The sequence below is a fragment of the Mizuhopecten yessoensis genome, unplaced genomic scaffold (genome assembly GCF_002113885.1).
Source record: "Mizuhopecten yessoensis strain PY_sf001 unplaced genomic scaffold, ASM211388v2 scaffold2929, whole genome shotgun sequence".
Lineage (NCBI taxonomy): Eukaryota > Metazoa > Mollusca > Bivalvia > Pectinida > Pectinidae > Mizuhopecten > Mizuhopecten yessoensis.
Window position 1 is genome coordinate 947,820 of NW_018404790.1, and position 24,025 is coordinate 971,844.

General features: G+C 34.2%; 1 protein-coding gene across 1 annotated transcript in view; it reads left to right on the plus strand.

The window, feature by feature from the left end:
• The window catches only part of LOC110446699, a 28,191-nt gene that overhangs the window by 2,221 nt on the left and 1,945 nt on the right, over positions 1-24,025 (plus strand). The window contains exons 2-20 of the mRNA XM_021491986.1: positions 4,538-4,706; positions 5,198-5,264; positions 6,267-6,342; positions 9,250-9,345; positions 10,447-10,522; positions 10,887-11,070; positions 12,000-12,066; positions 14,265-14,331; positions 14,916-14,996; positions 15,268-15,366; positions 16,392-16,494; positions 17,224-17,277; positions 17,386-17,453; positions 18,309-18,493; positions 20,981-21,037; positions 21,737-21,794; positions 22,365-22,493; positions 22,743-22,844; positions 23,168-23,245. Of these exons, the coding sequence (XP_021347661.1) occupies positions 4,538-4,706; positions 5,198-5,264; positions 6,267-6,342; positions 9,250-9,345; positions 10,447-10,522; positions 10,887-11,070; positions 12,000-12,066; positions 14,265-14,331; positions 14,916-14,996; positions 15,268-15,366; positions 16,392-16,494; positions 17,224-17,277; positions 17,386-17,453; positions 18,309-18,493; positions 20,981-21,037; positions 21,737-21,794; positions 22,365-22,493; positions 22,743-22,844; positions 23,168-23,245 (1,816 nt within the window). The remainder of the gene's footprint in view (positions 1-4,537; positions 4,707-5,197; positions 5,265-6,266; positions 6,343-9,249; positions 9,346-10,446; positions 10,523-10,886; positions 11,071-11,999; positions 12,067-14,264; positions 14,332-14,915; positions 14,997-15,267; positions 15,367-16,391; positions 16,495-17,223; positions 17,278-17,385; positions 17,454-18,308; positions 18,494-20,980; positions 21,038-21,736; positions 21,795-22,364; positions 22,494-22,742; positions 22,845-23,167; positions 23,246-24,025) is intronic.

Sequence of the window (24,025 nt, forward strand, 5' to 3'; positions counted from 1 at the left end):
ATTACTTTTGCGTGAACCAGAGTATTAAAAATACTGGTGTACATACATTTTGTTCTGTGTCCCCTACAATTGTCTTTTGTATTTCCCTTTTAAAAGTAATAAGATTAGTAAATTTATTATTGACACTGTTCCATGTGTTCATCATACCGGGAAAAAAACTGTTAGCATATAGCGTGGTTCTAAAAAGAGGCCCATTGACAATTCTTGTAATGTATTTAATGTAATGTGTTTATCAAGCCGCCATCTTGAATCCGCCATCTTTTTTGTTGCTATGGCAAACAAGATGGCGGATCCAAGATGGCGGCTGACCAAAGCAACCCCCTGAACCTACGGCCCCTCATCCCCATCACTTAAAATAAAGGTGTACATACATTTTGTTCTGTGTCCCCTACAATTGTCTTTTGTATTTCCCTTTTAAAAGTAATAAGATTAGTAAAGTTATTATTGACACTGTTCCATGTGTTCATCATACCGGGAAAAAACCTGTTAGCATATAGCGTGGTTCTAGGAAGAGGCCCATTGACAATTCTTGAGTGCCTAAGATTGTGTGTATTTTCTTCTGTGTATATTTTAAAGAAGAAAAATGTGTTTGTGTTATCCCCCCTTTTCTGTAAACTTTCCCATTCTGTTTCTTTATATAATATACAATGGCTAGTGCCTTTTCTTAGACCAGTAATTATCCTAATAACATCAAGCTGGATAGATTCCAAGATATCTTTTCTTATCTTGTACAGTTATCCCATATAACATAAGCATACTCTAGAATAGGTCTGATAAATGTAGTATACAATATTTCAAGTGCCTTTCTACAATTTTTATATTTTAACATTCTTAGGACATTTAGTTTGTGGGATTTGTAATATTACTTACCTGAGTATTATTAAAAACTAGGTGTTGATGTAGGTTCACTGCATACATTTTCTTAGATACTACTAAAAATTCAGTTTTGTCTGGGTTTAAAAGTATACCCCAATCATTTGCTCATTTTGATTCTTTGTGTAAATCTTCATTCAGACTGTTAGCTGCTTGTTGATGAGTATTGTCTATTATTATGTATAATGAAGTACCATCAGCAAATAATTTTATATTACATCCTATCTCATTTTCCAGATCATTAATATACAAAAGAAATAAGTATGGTCCTAGGACCGAGCCCTGAGGTACCCCAGCTTTCAACATTTGCCAAGTAGAATGGAAACCATCATATATCACTCTTTGTTTTCTATCTCTGATATAATTTTCGAACCACACCAACATATTAACCTTAATTCCGTATTTCTCCAATTTATGTATTAATCCTCTATGCCACAGCCTGTCAAATGCCTTACCTATGTCACAAAAAACTAGCCTTATTTCATTTTCTTCATCCAGCTGACTTACTATAGTATTATACAGTGACATAAGTTGATTAACTGTAGAGCCTTTAGGTAAGAAACCTGATTGATTAGCTATAATTGTGAAACAGAAACAAAGTCTTATAATCACCATTATACATAAAGCAAATGATTCGAATAATTATTTATATATTGGTAAATATCTCATCGTTAGAAATTGTCGATTGGGTGCAAATAAGATCGTCAACATTTTCCAACGAACCAAGCTACATCGGCAATTACTAACATAACAATATTTACAGAAAAAGAAACTGTTGATAGAACATTCTTTACATGGTACGGCTATTCCGACTTTGCGTATTGCAGAGTTATCTTCTCTTGTGAACAGGTATTGATTGTTACGTCATTTGTTTGTGAGAGAAACGTCATCAATTTTTGAGAAAACGACGTAATTTTCTTACACAAACCAATGATGTAACAATCAATCCCTGCTCACAAGAGAAGATAACTCTGCAATACGCAAAGACGGAATACGGATGTCATGTCTTAAGTAAACACTGGGACTACAACGAGGAAGTGTGAAAAAGGTATTGATGGTAATGCTAAATAATAGCGACATAGTCTTCAGGAAATAAGGAACGCATCATAGTGTTTAACTTTATTAAATCTACAACACGACTGCTAATTCAATACGAGACGTATTTCCATATTAAGTATGTGGGTGGTTTATAAGTATAAAACCTAAAAGAATTATCAAATTAATCGTAACACAATGTTTTCACATCTTCTGATGTTTTCAATTTCCGTTGTGGTATTGGCCTTAGAGGTGAAGATTACTCCAACAATGTTAGAGGTTTTACACGGCGAAAAACTTTTGACAGGCGCCGCGTAACCTCTAACTTCCCATAGCTGATTTTCCCGATGCTGACGATCACATTTTCAAAGTTCGGATTAAGAAAGAGTATATCGTTTTTACATACATTTAAATGGTCAAAAGGGTCCAATAAATATTCCTTTCCATAAATCCATGATTATATGAGAATAACTTCGTGTCAAAGACATAAATAATGAGTTTTTCCTCATTCGAAGCGAAGCAGACAGCATTTGCAATGATTTTTCCGGTTAATACAAAAATGGATTACATGTAATGTTTCAAACGCGGAATACAAACAAACTCCGTATCATTTCGTTCCGTTTGAAATCCCCTCTGCTATTTTGTATTAGTACAGGAAGCCATGTTTTAAATGTAGGTCAGAGATGTGCTACAACGACATGGACATGTATTTTGAGTGTTCTATTCCGTAATATACTATATATTTGTGTCTGTGACATACATATGAGATCTATATTATATAAACCGGGAGTAGACATCGTTGTCATGAACTGTCAACCACTAAAGTGAGTTTTTCAAGCCGATTTTGTTCCGCCCGGATTTCGGGCGGAAACTGCATCAAAGAATTAGTGCTTCGGAAATGAGAGGTCGCAGTCGGCAAAATCATATCCGATAGAAAAAACGCCGACCAGCGGCCTCTCATGTTATGGGAGTAAGGTGAAGATATTGTACTATTTTGGCACAACAACTTATACAAAGTTCCTTTTTAAATGCTTCATACATATTTCTAAATTTAAGGGTATGTATGGATAACTAATCAAAGTATTTGAAGTATCATCATTGGACATGACGTGAAACCAGAAATTGATTGGCAAACAAAATAGAAATAGCCTCTTTTTAATACAGATATACATGTAGATAGTTGCCATAATGTTCCTCAAATATGGGATAAAGGAATTCAGAAACAAGCCGATGGTATTGTAAAAAATGGTTTCGATCTTTTCATTGATTATCGATTTTATTTTATGCCAGAAACTAAATATTTTTGGTTTTCATACTTTTTTTTACTGGTGAAATGTATATGTAATGTAATTATCTTACTTATGTACAGATCGAACGTTACACCTGACTCATTGTGTAACTATTTAATACTACATCCGGTGGACTATTGAAATTTCCAACTGTAAAATAATAGATATGATTAGTTGTTGAGAAGGTCGAATGAATTAGAACTACAGGAAACTGTAGTATGTGATTTAACACATCACAGCAACACAATAATACGTCACTTATCTATTCGTGCCAGATTTCATCTGTTAGCGGAGATTCGGTTTGAATTAATTGGTATCTCACACCGCCAGGCGGCGTTTGAACTATCTTTATAGGAGCAATAATAAACAAACAGATCAAACAAATAAAGGTAGCAGGCCTGACTACCTGGGATTACTATTTTGACACTTTCGCTCGATAGTATTAAACAGAAATAGACAATCAATAAGGGATTAATCGATTTCAGATTATCTTTGTTGTTTATCAGTCTGAATCAGTGCGACCAAGGACAATTCGATGGTTTACATTCATATTCAGTCCAGTATAACTTTGTTTTCTACATTTGAATGAGATGATTTTTACGAGGACATGTGGCAAGCTTTAATAAAGATAGGGAGACTCAGACACGCAATGTATGCCGTTCAGATGTCTTCAGTAAATCATCACACTGTACATGTACTTTCCTGCGAACAAACTGTGGGGCTAAGGTTGTTTTATCTATGTTCTACATTCGATGACACATAAAAAAGAAATGCCTCTATCGCTATACCTAAATATAGCTATAATACGGACAAAAGTAAAATAGCAAATAAATTTTATAAACGCATAAAAAGAACTGTATTTTATCATGTAATACAAGTAAGTATGACTAAAGGATACAGCTAAACATCATACCAGCCGTTCCTGCTTTTGGAATCGCTTCTGAATGTATGCCATCAATAGGTACAGTCTTCATGGCAACGAATGACAAGAAAGATAAAACATATGTATGTCATATGACGATGGATGTCAGGATAGACAGAACACATATAGTCTAACTTATGACGGATGTCAGGATAGACAGAACACATATAGTCCTGATGATGACGTTTATCGAGATATAAACAAAATCTGTAGTATCTACGACGGCTATGAGGACGAACACAAACAAAACATATATTGGTCAAATAACGAAGCAAAGGAATGGATGGCACCAAACGATTTTATATTTATATCATAAAAAATAACTGAAGACTTTAGGTGGTATTGCCTTACTATGAACAAGCTAAGTTCGGTCTACCTATGCTAGATGTATTCTGATTTCTGTTCTGTTTTTCTTTAGAAACTGTTGTTACCTGACAAAGGCTATCAGGTGAAAAAAACAACCGCGTCATCATCAATGCGCATGCCTGGAGGTCGTATCCGTGTGAAGCTTGACCACATCAACATCAATTGTCGTGAACCGACGGGTTCCTCAGGATACACGCCGCTCATCCTTGCCGTTCTTAACGGTAGGTTTATGTTATGATGCCTTCGTACATCCTCGGTCCCATGTGATATCGCACTAAAACTTATTGAAGTATTTTTCACCAGGGACCGAGGATGCATTCGGAGGGCAGCAGTCAAACAGGCTGGAGCAGACACAACTTGAAACCTTCAGTAACAATGTACCCAAACAATGAAAGAGTTATCAGTTGAATAGAAACATGATGATATATTTGTGCATGAGATGAAAAAAGGGAATTCCGTGCAGATGGACCAAACATATGATTATCGATAGAATTATTTTTTAAACCTTGTAAGGTTAGGAAGACATGACTAAAACTGAAGGATGGTTCTTTGATCGTTAATTACTTTTTAAGCCAAAAACGTTCAAGTGAAATGAAAGTCTACTTTAATAAGAAAACGTAATAAATCATAGTTTACTTCAAAGTTATGTATATTTGATATGGTTATTTGATTGCCTTATATTGCCTAAGACGCTGATTCGTTTGGTATCTAGGTAACAAGGATGTAGCAGAGACCCTGCTCTTTCACTCTGCAGACGTCGATTTCCCTGACAGCAAAGGGTAAGGATACGAAACACTGAACCATTTATATGTCTTTTGTCTGACTCCCCAGTTTAATTTGTCGTGTCAATCTTTTAATTACGGTATATATTTTGTCTTTGCATAGGATGTTGTAATCTCATTGGTTCACATGAGTCACGATCTGACGTAAGACACCGATTTCCTGTCAGCAGCACTGATTCACTGATTGTGAAATCGACATATAGAAATATATTTTGACGTTGTATCAACAATGACGTTAACATTGTATGGACCTACTAAAGTTGATTCCCTTGTTCGTGTTTTTCTGATACAAGAAATTAGTGATTATTTGTGATTTTCACGACTAATGTAAATGACAAATTTTCACCACCATTTTCAATAATTCTCCTTTTGTGTCGAACAGAGTGTTTATTCAACATTTACAATCTGTCATTGTTCAATGCATAAATGTATTTGTTTTAAAATAATTATGAAAGAAGTTATTCCAACTTATATAATAAATCATTCATATTGGCCCGTCATCCTGATGGAAGTACGCGGAGGGTCCTAATGTTGGAGTAAACCCACGTGGTCGGGCAGATTTCACGAACGCAGACTGTCTTTGTGAAAGGCGAATGCGCTATACCCTGCGCCACTCGACCACCCAGTTCAATTTATCAAACAATGTGTGTTCAGAAACTGCTCAGTTATCGTTCAATTAGGGTAACACCAACATGTTAACGTCTGGAGTCAATAGATTAAATTATCAGAAACGTTGTTTGGTTAACAATTTAAAAGATTTTTCACAGCAAAACTGTCCATGTAAATATGCAAAAGAGTTACATCAAAGTGAAAATTGTCGATGCTGTATACTTTTTGATTCGATTCGTGTATATATTAGATAACTACGAAATATTGAAAAATGATTTATAATTTATGAGTTCGAAGGGATCTAAATTTGTCAATTTTATTCGTTGATAGTCCAGTTACAATCCACCCCATTTAGCTGTTTTCTGTAATAGGCTTTTGATTTAATTCCAGTAACACCCCACTCCATTTAGCTGTGTTCGCGGGACAGACCGACATGATGGACTTACTACATCAGAATAAAGCTAAGGTAGGTTTATCAATACAGATCAATGCTAAAGTATGGTTTATCAATACAGAACAATGCTAAGGTATGGTTTATCAATACAGAACAATGCTAAGGAAGGTTTATCTATACAGCACAATGCTAAGATAGGTTTATCAATACAGAACAATGTTAAGGCAGGTTTATCAATACAGCACAATGTTTGAGTATGGTTTACCAAAACAGCACAATGCTAAGGTATGGTTTATCAATACAGAACAATGCTAAGGTAGTTTTATCAATACAACACAATGCTAAGATAGGTTTGTTAATACAGTACAACGCTAAAGTATTGTATATCCCTACAGAACAATGTCAGAGTATGGCTTATCCCTACAAAACAATGTCAGAGTATGGTTTTATCCTTACGTAGCAATATCAAATTACAATTTATCCTTACAGAACCATTTTAAAGAATGATTTATCCCTACAAAATAAAGCTTAGGGATGATACATCCTTACAAAACAATGTTAATATATGGTATTTAAATACAGAAAAGGCCTATTGTATGGCATGTGTTTACAAAACAATGCTAAGGTATTGTTTAACCCTAAATTACAAGAATATGTATGGTATGTTTCTGCATAAAATTACTCAGGGACTTTGAATGGATGCACCACAATAATTGTGAACGGTATATCCCTATATATTAATGCTAACGTATTGTTAATGTTGAAGTGTGGTTTATCTATCTTTACATAAAAACGGTAAAGTATGGTTTATCCGTCTTTACATAACAACGGTAAAGTATGGTTTATCTATTTTTACATAAAAACGGTAAAGTATGGGTTATCCGTCTTTACATAACAACGGTAGTATGGTTTATCCGTCTTTACATAACAACGGTAAAGTATGGTTTATCCGTCTTTACATAACAACGGTAAAGTATGGTTTATCCGTCTTTACATAACAACGGTAGTATGGTTTATCCGTCTTTACATAAAAACGGTAAAGTATGGTTTATCCGTCTTTACATAACAGCGTTAAAGTATGGTTTATCCGTCTTTACATAAAAATGGTAAAGTTTGGTTTATCTATCTTTACATAACAACGGTAAAGTATGGTTTATCCGTCTTTACATAACAACGGTAAAGTATGGTTTATCCATCTGTACATAACAACGGTAGAGTACGGTTTATCTCAACAGAACAATGCTTACGTGTATCTTTATATAGCAGTACTTTCTTAAATTTTTCATTACATAACAATCATCTTAAAATCCTGCTAAGCTTAAGTAATATTAAATGTCAAATTTCATTTCGCAAACCTCAATAAAAAGATGATATCCAGTTTCTGTTTGTGAAATGAAAGTATTTTTGTATGCATTACTTGCACTGACGAAATTCACAAATTTGTGTTGCATGTTAAGATATTTATCAGATTTTACCTTGCACTGTAGCGACTTAAGATGCAGATCCAGTGCACTTGATATGTATTCAATTACAAAGACAAAACCTCGGTTGCTGCTGGCGCAATCAAAGTATAATCAAATAGTGCCCTCCAACGCAAGTGGACTACACCGCATGCAAAGTCACGTTCTATTCATCTTTAACTCTAGAGAATCGGTATGACACCCTCAACATCGTCAGAAAATCACTTAATAATTATAAAATCGTTAATGAGAAGTCAAAAGAATATTATTCAATGCCATCATATCCAACATCAAAGTGTATCGTACAAGTACCGAGAGAGAAATGGAGTCTGCATTGCTTATGGTGAACAACAGTCCCCCAGAGCACCAGAAATCTAAACGTCGATTTTTCGACAGGATATATAGAAACGTCATTTAACATTTAATATAAAATCTGCAGTTGTTTTTTATCATAGCTTTAGCGTATTCCCCAACTAATTTTCTTCTTCTTTTCCCCCATTGCTCTTTTACTTCAACGTGTCTAGCTCTCAAACGCGGTGGTTAGACTTATCGAAACATGCATGTTCGGTTCTCTGATGTTTGTAAGTAGTGTGCTCCTACAGACAATGATTACAGTACATGTTATTTGATGTTAAAGTGGCATTATCAGTGAGCAGTTAGAAAGGTGGTCACATAACAAACAGCGCACAAAAATATGTTGTGGGAATGCACACATATGGCGGTGCCTGCAAATGTGACGAAATATTCAAATGTATCATAGAAATATTATTATTCTGTTCTGCAATATGTTATGAAGTATATATTTTTAAGTTTTACAAAAATAAAATAGAAAGTAACCTGTATTGACGGACTATATTGTTTACATATAGATGACAGAACGGAATATAACCTAAATTGACGAACTGTGTAATTTGTAGATAGACGACAAAACAGACAATATCCTATCTTTACTAACTATACCTTTGAAGATAGACGTATAAAACAGACAGTATCCTATATTGACGGACTATATTGATGGTAGATAGATATGAAGAACAGACAATAACCAATATTGACGGACTTCATTGCGTGTGGATAGACGTAAAGTACAAATAGTAACCTTTTTTTGACGGACTATAGACAACAAAACAGGCAATATCTTATCTTTACTGACTATAACTAGACATACCGGACAGACAGTAGCCAATATTGACGGACTCTATTATTTGTAAATAGACATACAGAAAATAATGTAACCAATATTGACGGACTATTAAATGTGTCGATAGACATACAGGACAGAATGTAACCAATATTGACGGACTAGATGATTTGTAGATTGACATACAGGACAGACAGTAACCAATATTGACGGACTCTATTAATTGAAGATGGACATACAGAACAGAATGTGACCAATATTGACGGACTATTAAATGTGTAGATAGACATACAGGACAGACAGTAACCAATATTGACGGACAATCTTATCTGTAGATAGACATAAAACTATTGACATAATATAAGTCTCTTTTTACAGATAGATGTTCAGAACAGCGACGGAAATACTCCAGTTCACATCATATCCCAATGCGTCTACGACCACCGAATCAACGTCATGCTGAAATTACTCCAGGTAATATCTCTCTTTTTAAAAATATGATTTTGTGATCAATCATTGATTTTGTATTAAGGCTAAGCTGTTTTGATGTTTTTCTATGGGTAGATGTAATCAAATGTAAGTTTTTTTAATCATAGAGATCTGTTTACAAACAACATTTCTATGGAATAGCAAGGTCAAAAAAGCTGAAATTATCCGTCGTTCTTTTTTAGAAAAACTAATCTCTCGTTCTGGGACTACACATCGCGATAAGAATGATTGTATTTGATATTTGCGATATTTGTAACGGTGGACTTGACATATCCGTAATTAGAAATCAATCAGGATAATTTTTTTTTTAGCAATGTTGCTAGTAACCAAGCAACAGTCCCATCTCCTAAAGGCAGATTTTCGTTGCCTTGAACTATATACTTATTGTAGATAATCAGTTTTAATTCATTATTCTTACAAAGCCTCTAGCTTGAGGTCGATCAACTTATACAACATTGTCCTGTACATAAAAATGAATAAAAGATTAAAGCTTAAAATAACAAATAAGATCGATACAGGGCAATGTAGAGTAGTCTATTATGGATATGTAAACAACATTTAATATATAACCTACGAAGAACAATGAGCATCAATTTGTTTTTTTCGTTTTTGTGTTGCATTTTCCCCCAATTGATGTTGGCTTGAGGTCTTCTTTTGTTAATTGAGCCGATGAATATTTTTTGTCAATTGTTTTTTTTCCCGTTGACTGGAGCTGCTTTCAAAATATGTTTTGGTCATCTGATATAAACAGTGAAAGGAAATGTGTTGTAACGATAAAAAAAATAAGCAAAACACATATATATATATTTTATATATTATTCGGATGACTCCGTATATTATGCATTATAATAATTATGTAATATATTATACTTATATAAAGGTTTTTTGCATATACTGTTCATTGGCGGAGATTTGCATTTGCCAAAGGAAAAAGATAGAAAAGAAAAAACTACTTATCATGAGTGTATGCGTCTCCTGATTGGCATAAGAACGGTTACATATCCCCGGATTATGTATCCCTTCATTGACACGATACCGCTTTTCAGTTTATATACCCCTTGGTATGATCGCCTTTGTCTGTTGTAGATGTCACCAACCATTTACATTAGGAATAAAGCACGTGCCACACCGCTTGACGTAGCAGCCATGTTCAACAAAAAAGGTAAGGCCTGTTTCATTAATTGATAATTTGAAAGAATTGATGAAATGTAAAATAAACCATAATTTGAAGGACGACACCCATGCAGAGTTAGTTACTTGACACTTAAATACAGTTCAGAATTTGAGATCAACAATCGAATTACAAGTGTTGAATTGCTTGCAACAGGTAAGTGAGATATCAAGTTTATTTAATTTCATTTGCAGTGTGACTAAAGAATAATATATGAAACGTCACTATGATATAGAGTTCTTTGGCACCATTTGCATGTCTTTTAACTTCAAGCACATTCTGGCAGAAAAATAATAATCATCATATCTATACCCTTATGATAAAACAATGTGTAACCATTCCCTTCATCCTATAGACATCATTTCCATCATGCTTGACCACGACCCATCACTGAAGTACAACACGACGGCCATCATAGAGGCGGCTATCCGTGGTTACGGTGAGATCGTTCAGCTTCTGTTGGACTACGGGGTCAGTCCAAACGGCATCAGTGACCTTAAGGAGACTGGACCTTTGCATGAAGCCACAAGGTTTTGTAGGTACGAAGTTATCTCATTTTCTGGCTGATTTATTTTCACTCCAATGTGTTCCAAATTATAGCAAGTAAATATTCGATTTATAACAAACTGGTAAGTAACATTACATAGAAACTCAAAATATTTTAACAATTTCAAGCAATACGAATGTTCGGAGTATGTTTTCACTTTTCTAATGACGTAAGATTCAGGAGGCTATGTAACTGGGGTTTGAATACTAGAAGTATAATAAATTTTGATATAGTATTTGTTCAAAGTTATGTGTTTTATTTTTGTGTTTCTTCCATAAAGTCATGTTGTTTCTGATACTGTTTGCATTAGTTTTTCAACTGGATCTGTTATTATTTTTTAATGTTGAAACTACTTTTTGTATATACTATATCTATTAACTTTGGCATTATAATTTATCTGGCTTTCCTGATTTGTTTGCATTATCCACTAGCTTTGGTGTCTTTCTAGATTTTTATTTGTTTCTTTTTGGTAAAGTATTACATTTTGTTATATTTATAGATTTGCTTCTATATTCCATATTTGGTGTTGTATTTTTAATTATATCATGTTACTGACATAATCGTTTGTTATCATAAATATGACCTATTCGATGTTATCTTTCTGCTCAGTTTGATATTATATTAATATTCGATTTAACATTATTTTCATAAGAGATGTGATACTATATTTATTGTAGTTTACACAAACATGTCATTTATAATTACCACACATTTTGTGTTATGCTCATAACGTAATTAGTGTTATATTTAGGACAAATTTGGTATTATGTGAAGTCATATATGGTGTTATATGTAGGACATATTTTGTGTAATATTCATGCCCAATTTAATGTTATATTAGTGGTAAATTTCCCATTATATTCTACGGCACTTGATACTATATTTCTACTTAATTTGTGATGATGTTATGTCCCTCCACAGAATTGAAGTAGCTAAGATCCTCTTGAAGTTCGGGGCCAATCCGGCAGTGCGGAACATGAACAATGAGGCAAGAGACCATGGGGAGGGGACAGGTCACGTTAAATTACATAAATAGGCTAAGCAAATTACTTACCAGGACACTCATGTCTTCTTTGTTTATTGCATAAAAATCGGATCGGTAGTGAATAGAGAGCGGAAATCTAGGAAACATTGTTTTCTGGTTTGGTTATAGAAATCCTCGGTAATTAGACGAGCCATCCAAGGATGGTCTGAATCATTGGATATAAGTTTTATCTCTAATCTCTTGTATAAAGAGTAATCAGTGGTTTGGCTGTGTGAACGTAAATGTTCGCTCGTTCCCAAACTAACAAAAAAGTATCAAAACAGACCAATACACATTTTCTAATTGTCAAATAACCCTTTGATACAGAAAGTACGGTAGTATTTCGCTGGTATTATCTATCTTATCTTAATATTATATTCAGAATTTATTCGAAATCGTGTCTACACTCCTAGTACACGTTTACTTGCCAACAGTGTCTTATTATACTAAGGAAATGACAGTTTTTATATATATATACGTATCTAGTTATATGAATATGAATCTGCATATTCTCTGGGGCGTATTATACCAGGGCATGCCATCACGTGCATTGAAATATAACCTGCATGGGCGAAGATATCCCTGGGTACTGAGACTGGCCTAACCCGTCCAAATCAGACAATTATTCGAAAACACATGTAATATGTATAACTTTGTCGCAATGTTTTCTAGTCTTATCTTGACTTAAGATTGAAACCCCTTAATCTTCATTTTCATTGATATAGCTCCCAGTTATGATCCATCAACGATTGTACATTAATGGTAACCTGTCATGCCAGCATTGTTCGATCATCACGCTTTAGGACTGGGTGTAAATAGGCAAGGGTATAACAGTGGTTATACATGTACTTCTTCTGTGTACCTTCGTCCTGTTATCCAGTAAATCACATTACAACTACAGTTTTAAATCGGAAAGGGCCATTGTCTTTATGGCAAGTAAATAGCTGTTGAAAGCCTCATTAATTAATTGAATTAAATCAATTAACTATTTAATTTCATAAGCCTATTTGATTAATTAATTTTACTAGATTTGGTATATTATTTGTTCTAAGTATTGGTTTACATATCCACTTGTGGTATTATATCTGTAACGGATTTGTATTCTATATCTGCTAAGATCAAAGTCAACTTTTTGAATCACATGTAGAAATTTTCCTGTTGTTTGTAATTTCATGTCTTCGGAAAATCTATTTGATCTCTATACATGTACGAAAGATCAGTTTTAGGTTTTATTATTTCTACTTTTTTAATGAAAAAGCACTTTCCCTGCTGGTTAATAATATACATGTAAGAAAGACCAGTTTTAGTTTTGTTTTCACTTTTTGATGAACTATCACTCGCACTGTTGATTGATTAATAATTAATTAATTAATCTTTCGTGCAAGCATAGAGATAAAAAAAAAAGATTGGCTGAAGACGAGAAATACAAACAACATGGAAATTTTCGTATGTGATTCAAACATGGTACTTTGAACATTTGCATGAACTACTACTCGTTAAGCTAACAGTCTTTGAACAACCGGGTCCTGATTAACGTCCATGGATTCTCGGTAATAATGTTTAATGATCCTGGTGTCTCAGAAACTTTGTTGTTGTGCCTTCTCGGTTTCCGATGGAGATAATTTTTTTATTTCGAGTTTAAATGCTCTTTGTGCCTGTATGCTTATTTTTGTTAATCTTGATCTTAACATCTGTGTACTTTTGAAACATTAAACTAAGGATTAAAATTATATACAATGTGTAGATAAGTGTATGACCGGAAATTTAACCTAGCCACGTGTGTTCTTATAAAATGATACGATAGGGGTTCAGCACCTAAACAAGAGCATGACAAGGGGTATACATTAAATTATGTGTACTTCGTTTAAGTCCTTAAAACGAGAAGGACGCAGCTGTTCTCTACACAACTTCGAGACAACTGCTGTTCTCCGGTTAATAATTATGACGCATTACAAATATGTTGCCAGTATGGTTGTATCGAACTGATATTTAGATCACGTAAGCATGAGCCAATCATGTTTTAATCATGTGTTGCCAATTGAAAACAAATTGCATGATATGTCTAAATTGTTGTTATTTTTGTTCGAAGAATAATGCACATGTATTGTTTGCTGTATTTGTTGTTTTCATTTTCATAAAATTACCATGTACTATTTTTTCAGTCGCCTAAAACAATTGCTAATGATCTACCAAAAATAAAGAGTGAAGAATTCCTGAAATTATTTGAAGGTAAGACATTTAAGCAATACCGATAGCTTTATAATTAAACCAATAACAAGACATCCTCCTGAGACAGCCCCTGGTAGATTGGTGTATTTAGAGTCGCCTGAGATATGTTAATGGGTACTTAGTATGTTGTTATATCAAGCGCGATATTAAATACTAATTAGAAAAGCCTTTCGCAACAAAATTTAGTTGTCGTTTAAGTACATTGTGACGGGCAAGATAACAGTCAGGATGTATCTGTTCGTTATGGGAATAGCTTGGGGTCTTTCTTCTAAATAACGACAATACCTGTAAGTGTAACGTAAAGAGTAACGCCAAACCAACCTAACGAAGCCGACATTATCACGCTACATTTCTTATACTACTAAGATAAGCATAGTAATGTAACGAATTTTAAACTAGATATAAGTCTCACTGATACAACTGGTATTTATAAAATCATTCTCCCGGGCACTCCTGCCACAAGACAAAATCATGCTACGTGTTATTATCTTTTGCTACACAACATGATGAGTATACGTTTTATTATATTTAGTTTTATAAACACTTAATTACGCTTCACGACAAGCTATTTCTTTATATTCCAGAAATGAGCTTAACAGGCGCTATAGCTACACCCAGATTCATAGAAAGCGAGAATGGTGAATTTTTCGCAGCTCCATCAAAATGTAAGTTTGGCTTTTAAAAATATCGAAAGACTTTAATTATATTTAGCTTAGTCTTTTTTTCCGAATAATTTGACCTGTTCGTGATATTTTTCACGTTATCACACATCAATCAGTTAAAGAGAGTATACACGATGATTGATTTTATATTGAATCCCGTTCTTCGCTCTTCTGATCAATATTTTATTATTGAAACAGCAGAGTGGTCATAACTATTGTTTATAGATTAAGTGCGGGTATGTTACAATTTTTTCACTTTTATCTTTGCTGTCAGGTTATCCTGAGATACCTACCGATCCGTCCTGGACGAGGAATTCCCCAGAATACTGTAATAGCTGTACACCAAACTACCCTAACATCAACCTGCTAGACGGTATATAAAACACATTGTAGTGTTGTATTCAGTAAAACCTCGATATAATACCCTTCGTTCATTTGCCACCTCGTTTACCTATAACATTTTTCAATTTCCCCTTTGCTTGTTTTTCTTATGAATAACTTTATACATTTCCCTCATTTTATCTCAAAACCCCTTTATAACGCCAAAATGTATCCGGACGTATAGTGGCAGTATCACGAGGTTCTACTGTACATTATCCTGTGCATATTTGTATTGTCTGGGTATCATGAAGATTTCTTACTATCATTTGACGGCAACAGAAAGTGTGTAAACAAATCTAGTATTTAGGTAAAACAAAGATATCACGCATCAAAACAGTAAGCAGTAAACACTAATAAAACATACAATGACACACTAGGGCCAATTAACAAATCTAAGACGTGCCTTTGTACGAATAATAAGTTTGTAAGAATAAGTAATATCAGTGCGTACGATTTAGTCATCTGTGTGAACTAATAAGTAATCCGTTCGACCGATTAATTGCATTTTAGTTGGGTTTGATACGTTGCCGTAGACAAGGCATCTCAAGGGACTTTGTTGTATACAGACGATCAAAAGGTGTTTTTTTTATAATTAGTTCAATTATCCGGTGTTTGGTTGTCATAGCGCAACTATTTCACGATACACGATAATTGCAATGGTGTTGCTGTCTGCCTATGGCTTTGAGGTCTGATTTTCTTCTTGTATTATATATATTCTTCTCAAAATGTTGATTTCAATGTCGGTGCTTCTGTTAATTAGCTTAATGAAGTCAAATAACAATGACCTTTCGTGTTGACTTCTGGTCGCCATATTGTTAAATGGTAAATCGCCTTTCAGACCACCTGGTATCCATTTGCCCTTTCAAGGGTCTATATGTAAATAATGTTTCGGTCATATTTTGCCTTTGGTTTATTTATTTTGAGTTCGAGTTACAGGTTTGTTTACACTTCGGTATCATTATGTTGCTTTCCTGTGCATTTCGGTGAATAAAACATACTGCATCGTGTATTGTGCAGGTAACCTGAGATCATTCTGGATCATGCAGGATTCACACCACGCATGGACCGTGCTGGACTTGCGTCATAGCCATACACTCACGGGCATTACCATATATGGATGGTATGTAACTAAGGAAACCATTAACTGTTTACTTGCAAGTCATATCAATAGGATGTCTGCTTACTTAAATATAATATTGATGTCCAACAAGTCATAACGGTGTGATCACTGATACCTGGGTATCATTAAATTCACGTTCATTACGTCATACCGGTAGAATGACTGTTACCAGGGCAACATAACATTGACCTTAATATTGTCATAATAGGGTGATTATCTATCTGGATAACATAACATTGACGTTCATAGCGTCATAAAATGGTTATTTTTTTGACCTGGGTAACATAGCAATCACGTTCATTACGCCATACCAGTGGGTTATTGCTATCTGAGTAACATAATATTACCGTTCATAACGTCATACCAGTAGGGTTAGTGATACCCGGGTAACATAACATTAACGTTCATGACGCCATACCAGTAGGGTTAGTGATACCCGGGTAACATAACATTAACATTCATGACGCGATACCAGTAGGGATATTGCTACCCGAGTAACATAATATTAACGTTCATAACGTCATATTAGTAGACCTTTAGCTTTTTGTAAATAAATATTCAGTTTATACAGAATTTTACATTGTATGGAAAGAAGGACAATCAAAGTATTTAGAAAAAGGATTTTGTCAATTTGCAATGGCGTTCTGAATTCAGAGTGAATGGAAGTAAAGTAAATGAAAACTGATTTTATCGTAACAACATTAGTGTCTACAGACTTATATGTTTCAGGGATAGTCCAGAAATGGTGAAGTGTTTTGAAATTCAAAGAGGAGTTGATATAGAGTAAGTATGGAGTTAGAATAGTACAGTCCATCCATATTAAGTAATTGGGGTGCTACTTTCTGATTTACAGACGTTTCCTGCTTTTATAATAACTCATTTCTGTTCCAGAGGCCCTTGGACAACTACGGGTTCATTTGTGTGCAAACGAACAGGGAGCAGTAACCCTAAAGAGGATGGTATGTTATACTATGTATATATAATTTATATATAAACAAATGTGGAGCAATAACCCTTAAGAGGATGGTATGTTATACTATATATATAAACAAATGTGGGCAATAACCCTAAAGAGGATGGTATGTTATAATATGTATATATAATTTATATATAAACAAATGTGGAGCAATAACCCTTAAGAGGATGGTATGTTATACTATATATAATGTATATATAAACAAATGCGGAGTAATAACCCTAAAGAGGATAGTATGTTTTACCTTATATGTAAACAAATGTGGGCAATAACCCTAAAGAGGATGGTATGTTATACTATGTATATATATAAACAAATTTGGGCAATAACCCTAAATACGATGGTATGTATAAACAGTCGAACCTCGTTCTCTCGAACTCTTTTAACTCGAAGACCCCGTTTATCTCGAAGTATTTCTCCGGTCCCAGCCAAATCTGTTCTTTATCTTAGTAAATAAAACTCTGATAATTCGAACCCTGAAAAGTCGAAAAGCTCGGATTCCTCGAAGTAAAATATTGGTTTTAATAGCGTTAATCCAAGATAGTATTCGAATTTCATTTTTTCACTTGTTAATTCTTTGATACAAATAAAACGCAAAAGTATGAACATCTTTCGTGAGTAGACTAGCATGAAATTAACATGTAACTAATTTTGTTACATATTGATTCCCATAGATTAAATAATTAGGATCACAAATCAAAAGATACGAATAGTAACACTGGGTGTAACTCAGTGTACTAAAAGCTCAACTGATCGCGTGAAAATTACGTAGGACATATTATTTCTGTAAGTCATGTAACAGTCTTCAACAATAATCTCTGATCGGCCACGTTTACAGCTGTAGCCCAGTCGTTCAAAGATTTCGAAGCCAGTTCCCGATACTGGAGATTACAGGTCCTCGGTAATTATGGAGGGAACTACACATGCTTCCATGGAATCGCACTTTGTGGATCAGAGGACAGGGTGATGGAAACAATGGAAAAACTTGGGTTCACGCAGTACATCGACCGTTTCATTTGCAAGGTAAGTCGTGGTCTTTCAAAGCAGTGCATACTCTAAGACGTACGGTCTCGACAACACATGTTAACTTGATGATAAAGAAATCGTCATGCAGTCTCTTATCAGCATTCAATAGACTCCAAATCGTCGGCCAGGAATTAAGGGATGTGAAAATGAATCGATTATTTCTTTATTGCAAAATAATCCTCTTATAAAATTAATATCGATGAACATTTCCATTTTTTCTATTGAAAAAGCTCATCTGAGGATATTTTTTTCACGATAAAACGGGAAATTTGCATCCATATTAGCACACCGTCAGGGCTCAGACATTTTATATGTTATCAGTAATCAATAGAAAATAAATTGACATTCCATGAATTGGTTTCAGAGCTCAAGAGAATTATACCAAACTCAAATGTTGCTCTTAATGTGTGCATTCATCTTGTAATATATGAAGATTATCGTGTATTTACTGTAGATCGTTCGCTTACGCGGTATATGTATATAATAAAAGAACACCGAAGTGTAAAGGACCGTAACTGGGACTCGAAATCATGAACTTGAATACCGTGATGGTAATCACACGGTAGGTCATAGCCTTCCCCAAACCCTGCATATTTCGAAATCCGAATACCGAATCATCTGTAAACCACGTATGAACACCGCAGTTGGGGAAAGTTGGGTGATACTATGAAGAAAGGGAACGTTCAGATAGGAACATCGAAATAGTCACGTTTATCATGAAGCTTAGTAGTTAGCCGTCCCTGTTGGTTAGGCTGTAATTAACGATCGAGGTAAACAGTTTTTGTTAAATTGTCTGAACTGTCCTTGATTTCAAGTTCGGTATGGTATGTACGATCAATTTCTTTTGATATTTTAAGGTAACATATTATCGATATATCTGAAAGCAAAATTGGAGGACTTGACAAGGTTTCTGCTACCTGTCCTAGAATCTGTCGCGAGAACAACTTGTGTTGGACCCCTATCCAGTCGTAATATAATGGTATAACTGTTGTTTATTTCAGGGCAACGTGTTGTGAAGTTGTCTTCTTAATGAAATATTATGTATAGAGCATTCAAATGACGTTTGTTTGAAGCTACCAAAGTTTCGACAAATAAATAAACAGATAAGATAAAAGAATGAATAAATGAAAAAAGAATATGTCTGGTAGAACTTCCTTACCCGAAATGTTCCCCCTCGTTGGTACGTGATATCATTACGATGTGAGACACTGCTTGAAATAGCATATCACCTAAAGGCATTTGACACATTTAACTACGATGGCTAACAGGAGCCGAACAGGACAAAATTAATTGATTTTTCATATCTTTGTGTACCATGGTACACAAAGATATGAAAACTCAATTGTGTTTGTACCATGTGTGATACATCAAGATGAGAAATGAAATTCTAAAAAGTTCGTATATTTATGTACTTAAAGCCGACAACTGCCGGCAGAATTATATGAAAGCTCGTTGCTTTCATTTCATTCCGTACCTTGGTATGGTACACAAAGATATGAAAGCTCATCGCCTCCATTTCATTCTGTACCTTGGTATGGTACACAAAGATATGAAAGCTCGTCGCTTCCATTTCATTCTGTACCGTGGTATAGAACACAATGAAAATTCGTTGCCTCCATTTCATTGTGTACCGTGGTATGAACACAAAAATACGAAAGCTCGTCGCCTTCATTTCATTGTGTACCATAAAAATGTTACAGAAAGATATGAAAGCTTTGAAATGCCGTGACCAGAAATGACCCTCGGTAATAATATACCTGGTCACACTGCTGCAACAGTAATAGGGGTACATAGTCACTTTTGATCAAAGTGCTGGGGCCCTAATAGGACTGTGAAAGTAAAACGATGTTCGTTATTTTCGATTAAATCGTGTTATTGATTTCATACTCATAAAAGCACCGTTTCATAATCCAAAATAAAATGCAAAATAGTATAGGATATTATTCAAGTTAACCTTTGATTATACAACGAGCCTAACAGAGTTTTTTGTTAATTATGATTTTCACGAGTGAATGCGGGATGATTCAATTATCAGATTATATCGGTTGAAATGATTTCCTTTTTTGTTGTAAAAGTTCTTGACATAATATTGGCAATAATATTAATTGAATAGTTTATGTCAATTGATGCTGGGTGTAATGGGAATTGCAGCATTCCATGAGATAAAAACTCCGTATATGTGAACACAGTCTTGTCAAATGGTTTCATATGTGTCCGTACCATGGCTCGATTTGGTCATTGTATTGGTACAGAAACATACAAAACAGAGCTTTGATATCAGCTTTCCTTTCCTATCAGTGTAAACCAACCATGGTACACAATGAAATGACTTTTCATATCATCGTGTACAAAAGAAAAGTGTACCATGGTACACAATGATATGAAAAATCAACTAATTTGGCCCGGCTCTTGACGGCCATCGTGTTTAACATACTTTAAGATCAATTTTAGAATCATTACTTGAGGTTTATTTCCTCGAAACAGGGCTGCAACACCTACCGGAAGTTGCTGCTCCAAGACGATACAGATTTACAGGAAGTTGTAAGTAGCGTTATCCAGATATAAATTTATCGACAGAAAGTGTCTATTGTCTGAAATATGCAGTTAGATAAACCCTTTGTTTATAGACGCGTTAGACGGGCGCTATAGTTATGATTTAGTTAATTAATTTACACTGTTTTGACATGATTCATATATATTGAAAATAATAATTAAATAATTATTTGCTCAGGTTTATTTCAGTACTTTTATTCCTTAATAGTATATTATCATATATTATTTTTCCTTTGGTCAACCACGATGACAAATCATGCCCGTAAATTCCCGTATTTGTATTAATATCATTAAGACGTTTTAGAGTCAAGCAGTATATGGATAGGGTAAATCAGATCATGTTTAATGCATATCTCACAGCAGATTTTATTTAAATATATATATAGAAAATTAGCTCAAAGCTAAATATCTCTATGTAAATTAATAATAAAAACTATCTTTGAGGGGTCTCTGTTTGAACTAATACAAAAGTTTATCTCTCAGCAGTCTGTATGTGAATAAAGATACAAGTTTATATCTCAGTAGTCTCTGTGTAAATAAAGATATATTTTTTACCTTTAAACAGTCTTTATGTAAATAGATATAAATGTTTATCTCTGCAGTCTTATGTACATGAAAATATAAGAACGCTTATAAAACGATATCGTCATTTGTCGATTGATACAAGTGTGTGTTGTATTTATCAAGTGTACGGCCGATGATGTGGAGACTTTGTCAAAGGAACTGAAAAGATTACGGAAATCAGGTCAGTAATCTGATGGCCTTACTCCGTGTATGCTGTAACAGCTTCTGTTGTGAGAAGTTCTAATGACCATCTATGGTGTTTAAAGGCTTAAATAATTAATTCATTTAAACATATTTTATTGAAACTGAATAATCACAGGGATTGGGCACAATTCTTACAACTTACTCGGCCCTCTCCTAAATAATCATATTGTGTTGGTAAGTTTATATAACAATATGGTGTTTAGAAGTTGGCATAACCATATGATGTTTAATTGTAAAGGCGCATAACAATTTTGTGTTTGTATGGTAAATATTTAGTTGGTAAATAGTAAAAAGAAATCAATCCAGGTCATTTTGTGGTAAACTTTCGTAAGTTTCATTGTTCGAAGAATCCGCCAATTCAACACGACAGGGAATATTTCTAGTCAGGTTATAATGCAAACCAAATAATCTCGTAATCGAATATCCAACGCTGCGTTTAACGAAATTAACACCCGTAAGAAATTAACACCGTAAGAAATGTAAGAAATTAACACCGTAAGAAATTAAATGTGTATACATTTTTTGTTTGTTTTCCTACATCATCTAGAATTCAAACTATCAAATCTGAAATGGAAACACCCTCCACCATATTCAAATCCAGAAAGAGAGGTGATTCCGGATATAGTTGTAACAGGAGATGTGGGATGTACTGATGCATTAACAATATCAGTTGAAGGTACGAATAGTTAGAATAGTTTTGTATAATTGAAAAGTAAGATATATTGAAAACCCAAAGAAATAACTGAATTTCACTGATATATACCTTATACCTTGTATGAATCTATTATTAGATAATCATTAAATATCCTGAAACGAAAGCACTAGTATGCTGATATCAAGGGTTTTGTTCGTTGGCTTATATAGTCTTGTAGTGTTTTTGCTTACATGTGATATTGTAATGATGTCTTCATGTTTTCTTTCACAGGTGGTTGTGATATTTTACACGGGAATCTGACAGCCATCCTTGATACCACTAGCCTGAAAACAGCCCCAACTGCGACATTTACAGGCGTCACTATTAGTGCAGGCGAGTATAAAATATTAGTAATCATTAGTGATGGGAACATAAACAGATATTAACAATGCTATATACGTATAATGTATTGATTATTACTGATTGCAGATGTCCACAATGATCATTTCATTTTTCGGTTGTGTTGAATTTCTCTTAATTTTGTTTCTGACAGTTTCCATTGGCGAATGTATGATATATGTATTGCATCTTCAACGACCAGGAAAACTGAAGAAAAAAAAAACAGAATTGAAAAAATTGTTTGTTCGGCATGCATTAGTTTATTTTTTCTAGAAACAGCCAATGTTTAAACTAAAGACTGATATTATTTGTTCTAGATGGAACTTACAGGATAATCGTGCGATCCAAATCAAACCCAGATATAACATTACGTGCACCGGCAGATATCGTAATCAGTGAGTTTATTTGTTTACATGATCTACCTTTTCAATAGGAATTCAAGACAAGATAAACAAATGAAACCATTAGAGTAATAAAATACGACAATAACGGTAAGCTGATTCAGACTTTAATGCGGTAAATACAGCATTAACGGTATACCAGTGTCGATGCTTCGTTCGGACCAGTAAATCAGGGTACATCGTCAATAAGACTGTATGCGTATACAATGAATTTATTGTAAGTTTGGAAATTGGTTTTGTCAAATTTGTTCACTGAGCTTGATGAAAAGATCGTAAAGTAGCCCTTCGTCAAATGTGGTGACACAACTATTTCAACGACCGTTTGGTATATTTTCGTCAAACATGGTCGCTAAAATGTATCAAATGTGGTCGTTTAACGTAATTTTTGGGCCAGTTTTGGATGGTCGCTGGTCGCGTTAGACAGATGGTCGCTTAATACAGTTAAATTACATGCATAGTAAAAACGGTCGGGAGGAATGAAAAGTGGTCGCATAAAACAGATGGTCGTTTAATACAGATGGTTGCTTGAGCAGATTCGACTGTATTTGAACCATATTATATAAAAATGGGTCTCAACATAATTTGTTCAGGAAAACATAACTACAAGATCAAGCGACAAGAAGAAATAGAAATACATAAACATGTTTCCGGTAATATAAATCGGTAAATGTGAATTACCAATAAGATCGTGCAAGCTCAGAAGTATCGAACGATACATGTAAAATATGACTGTATTTAGTTATAAAAATATGCATACTGGAAGTATAAAGTGGA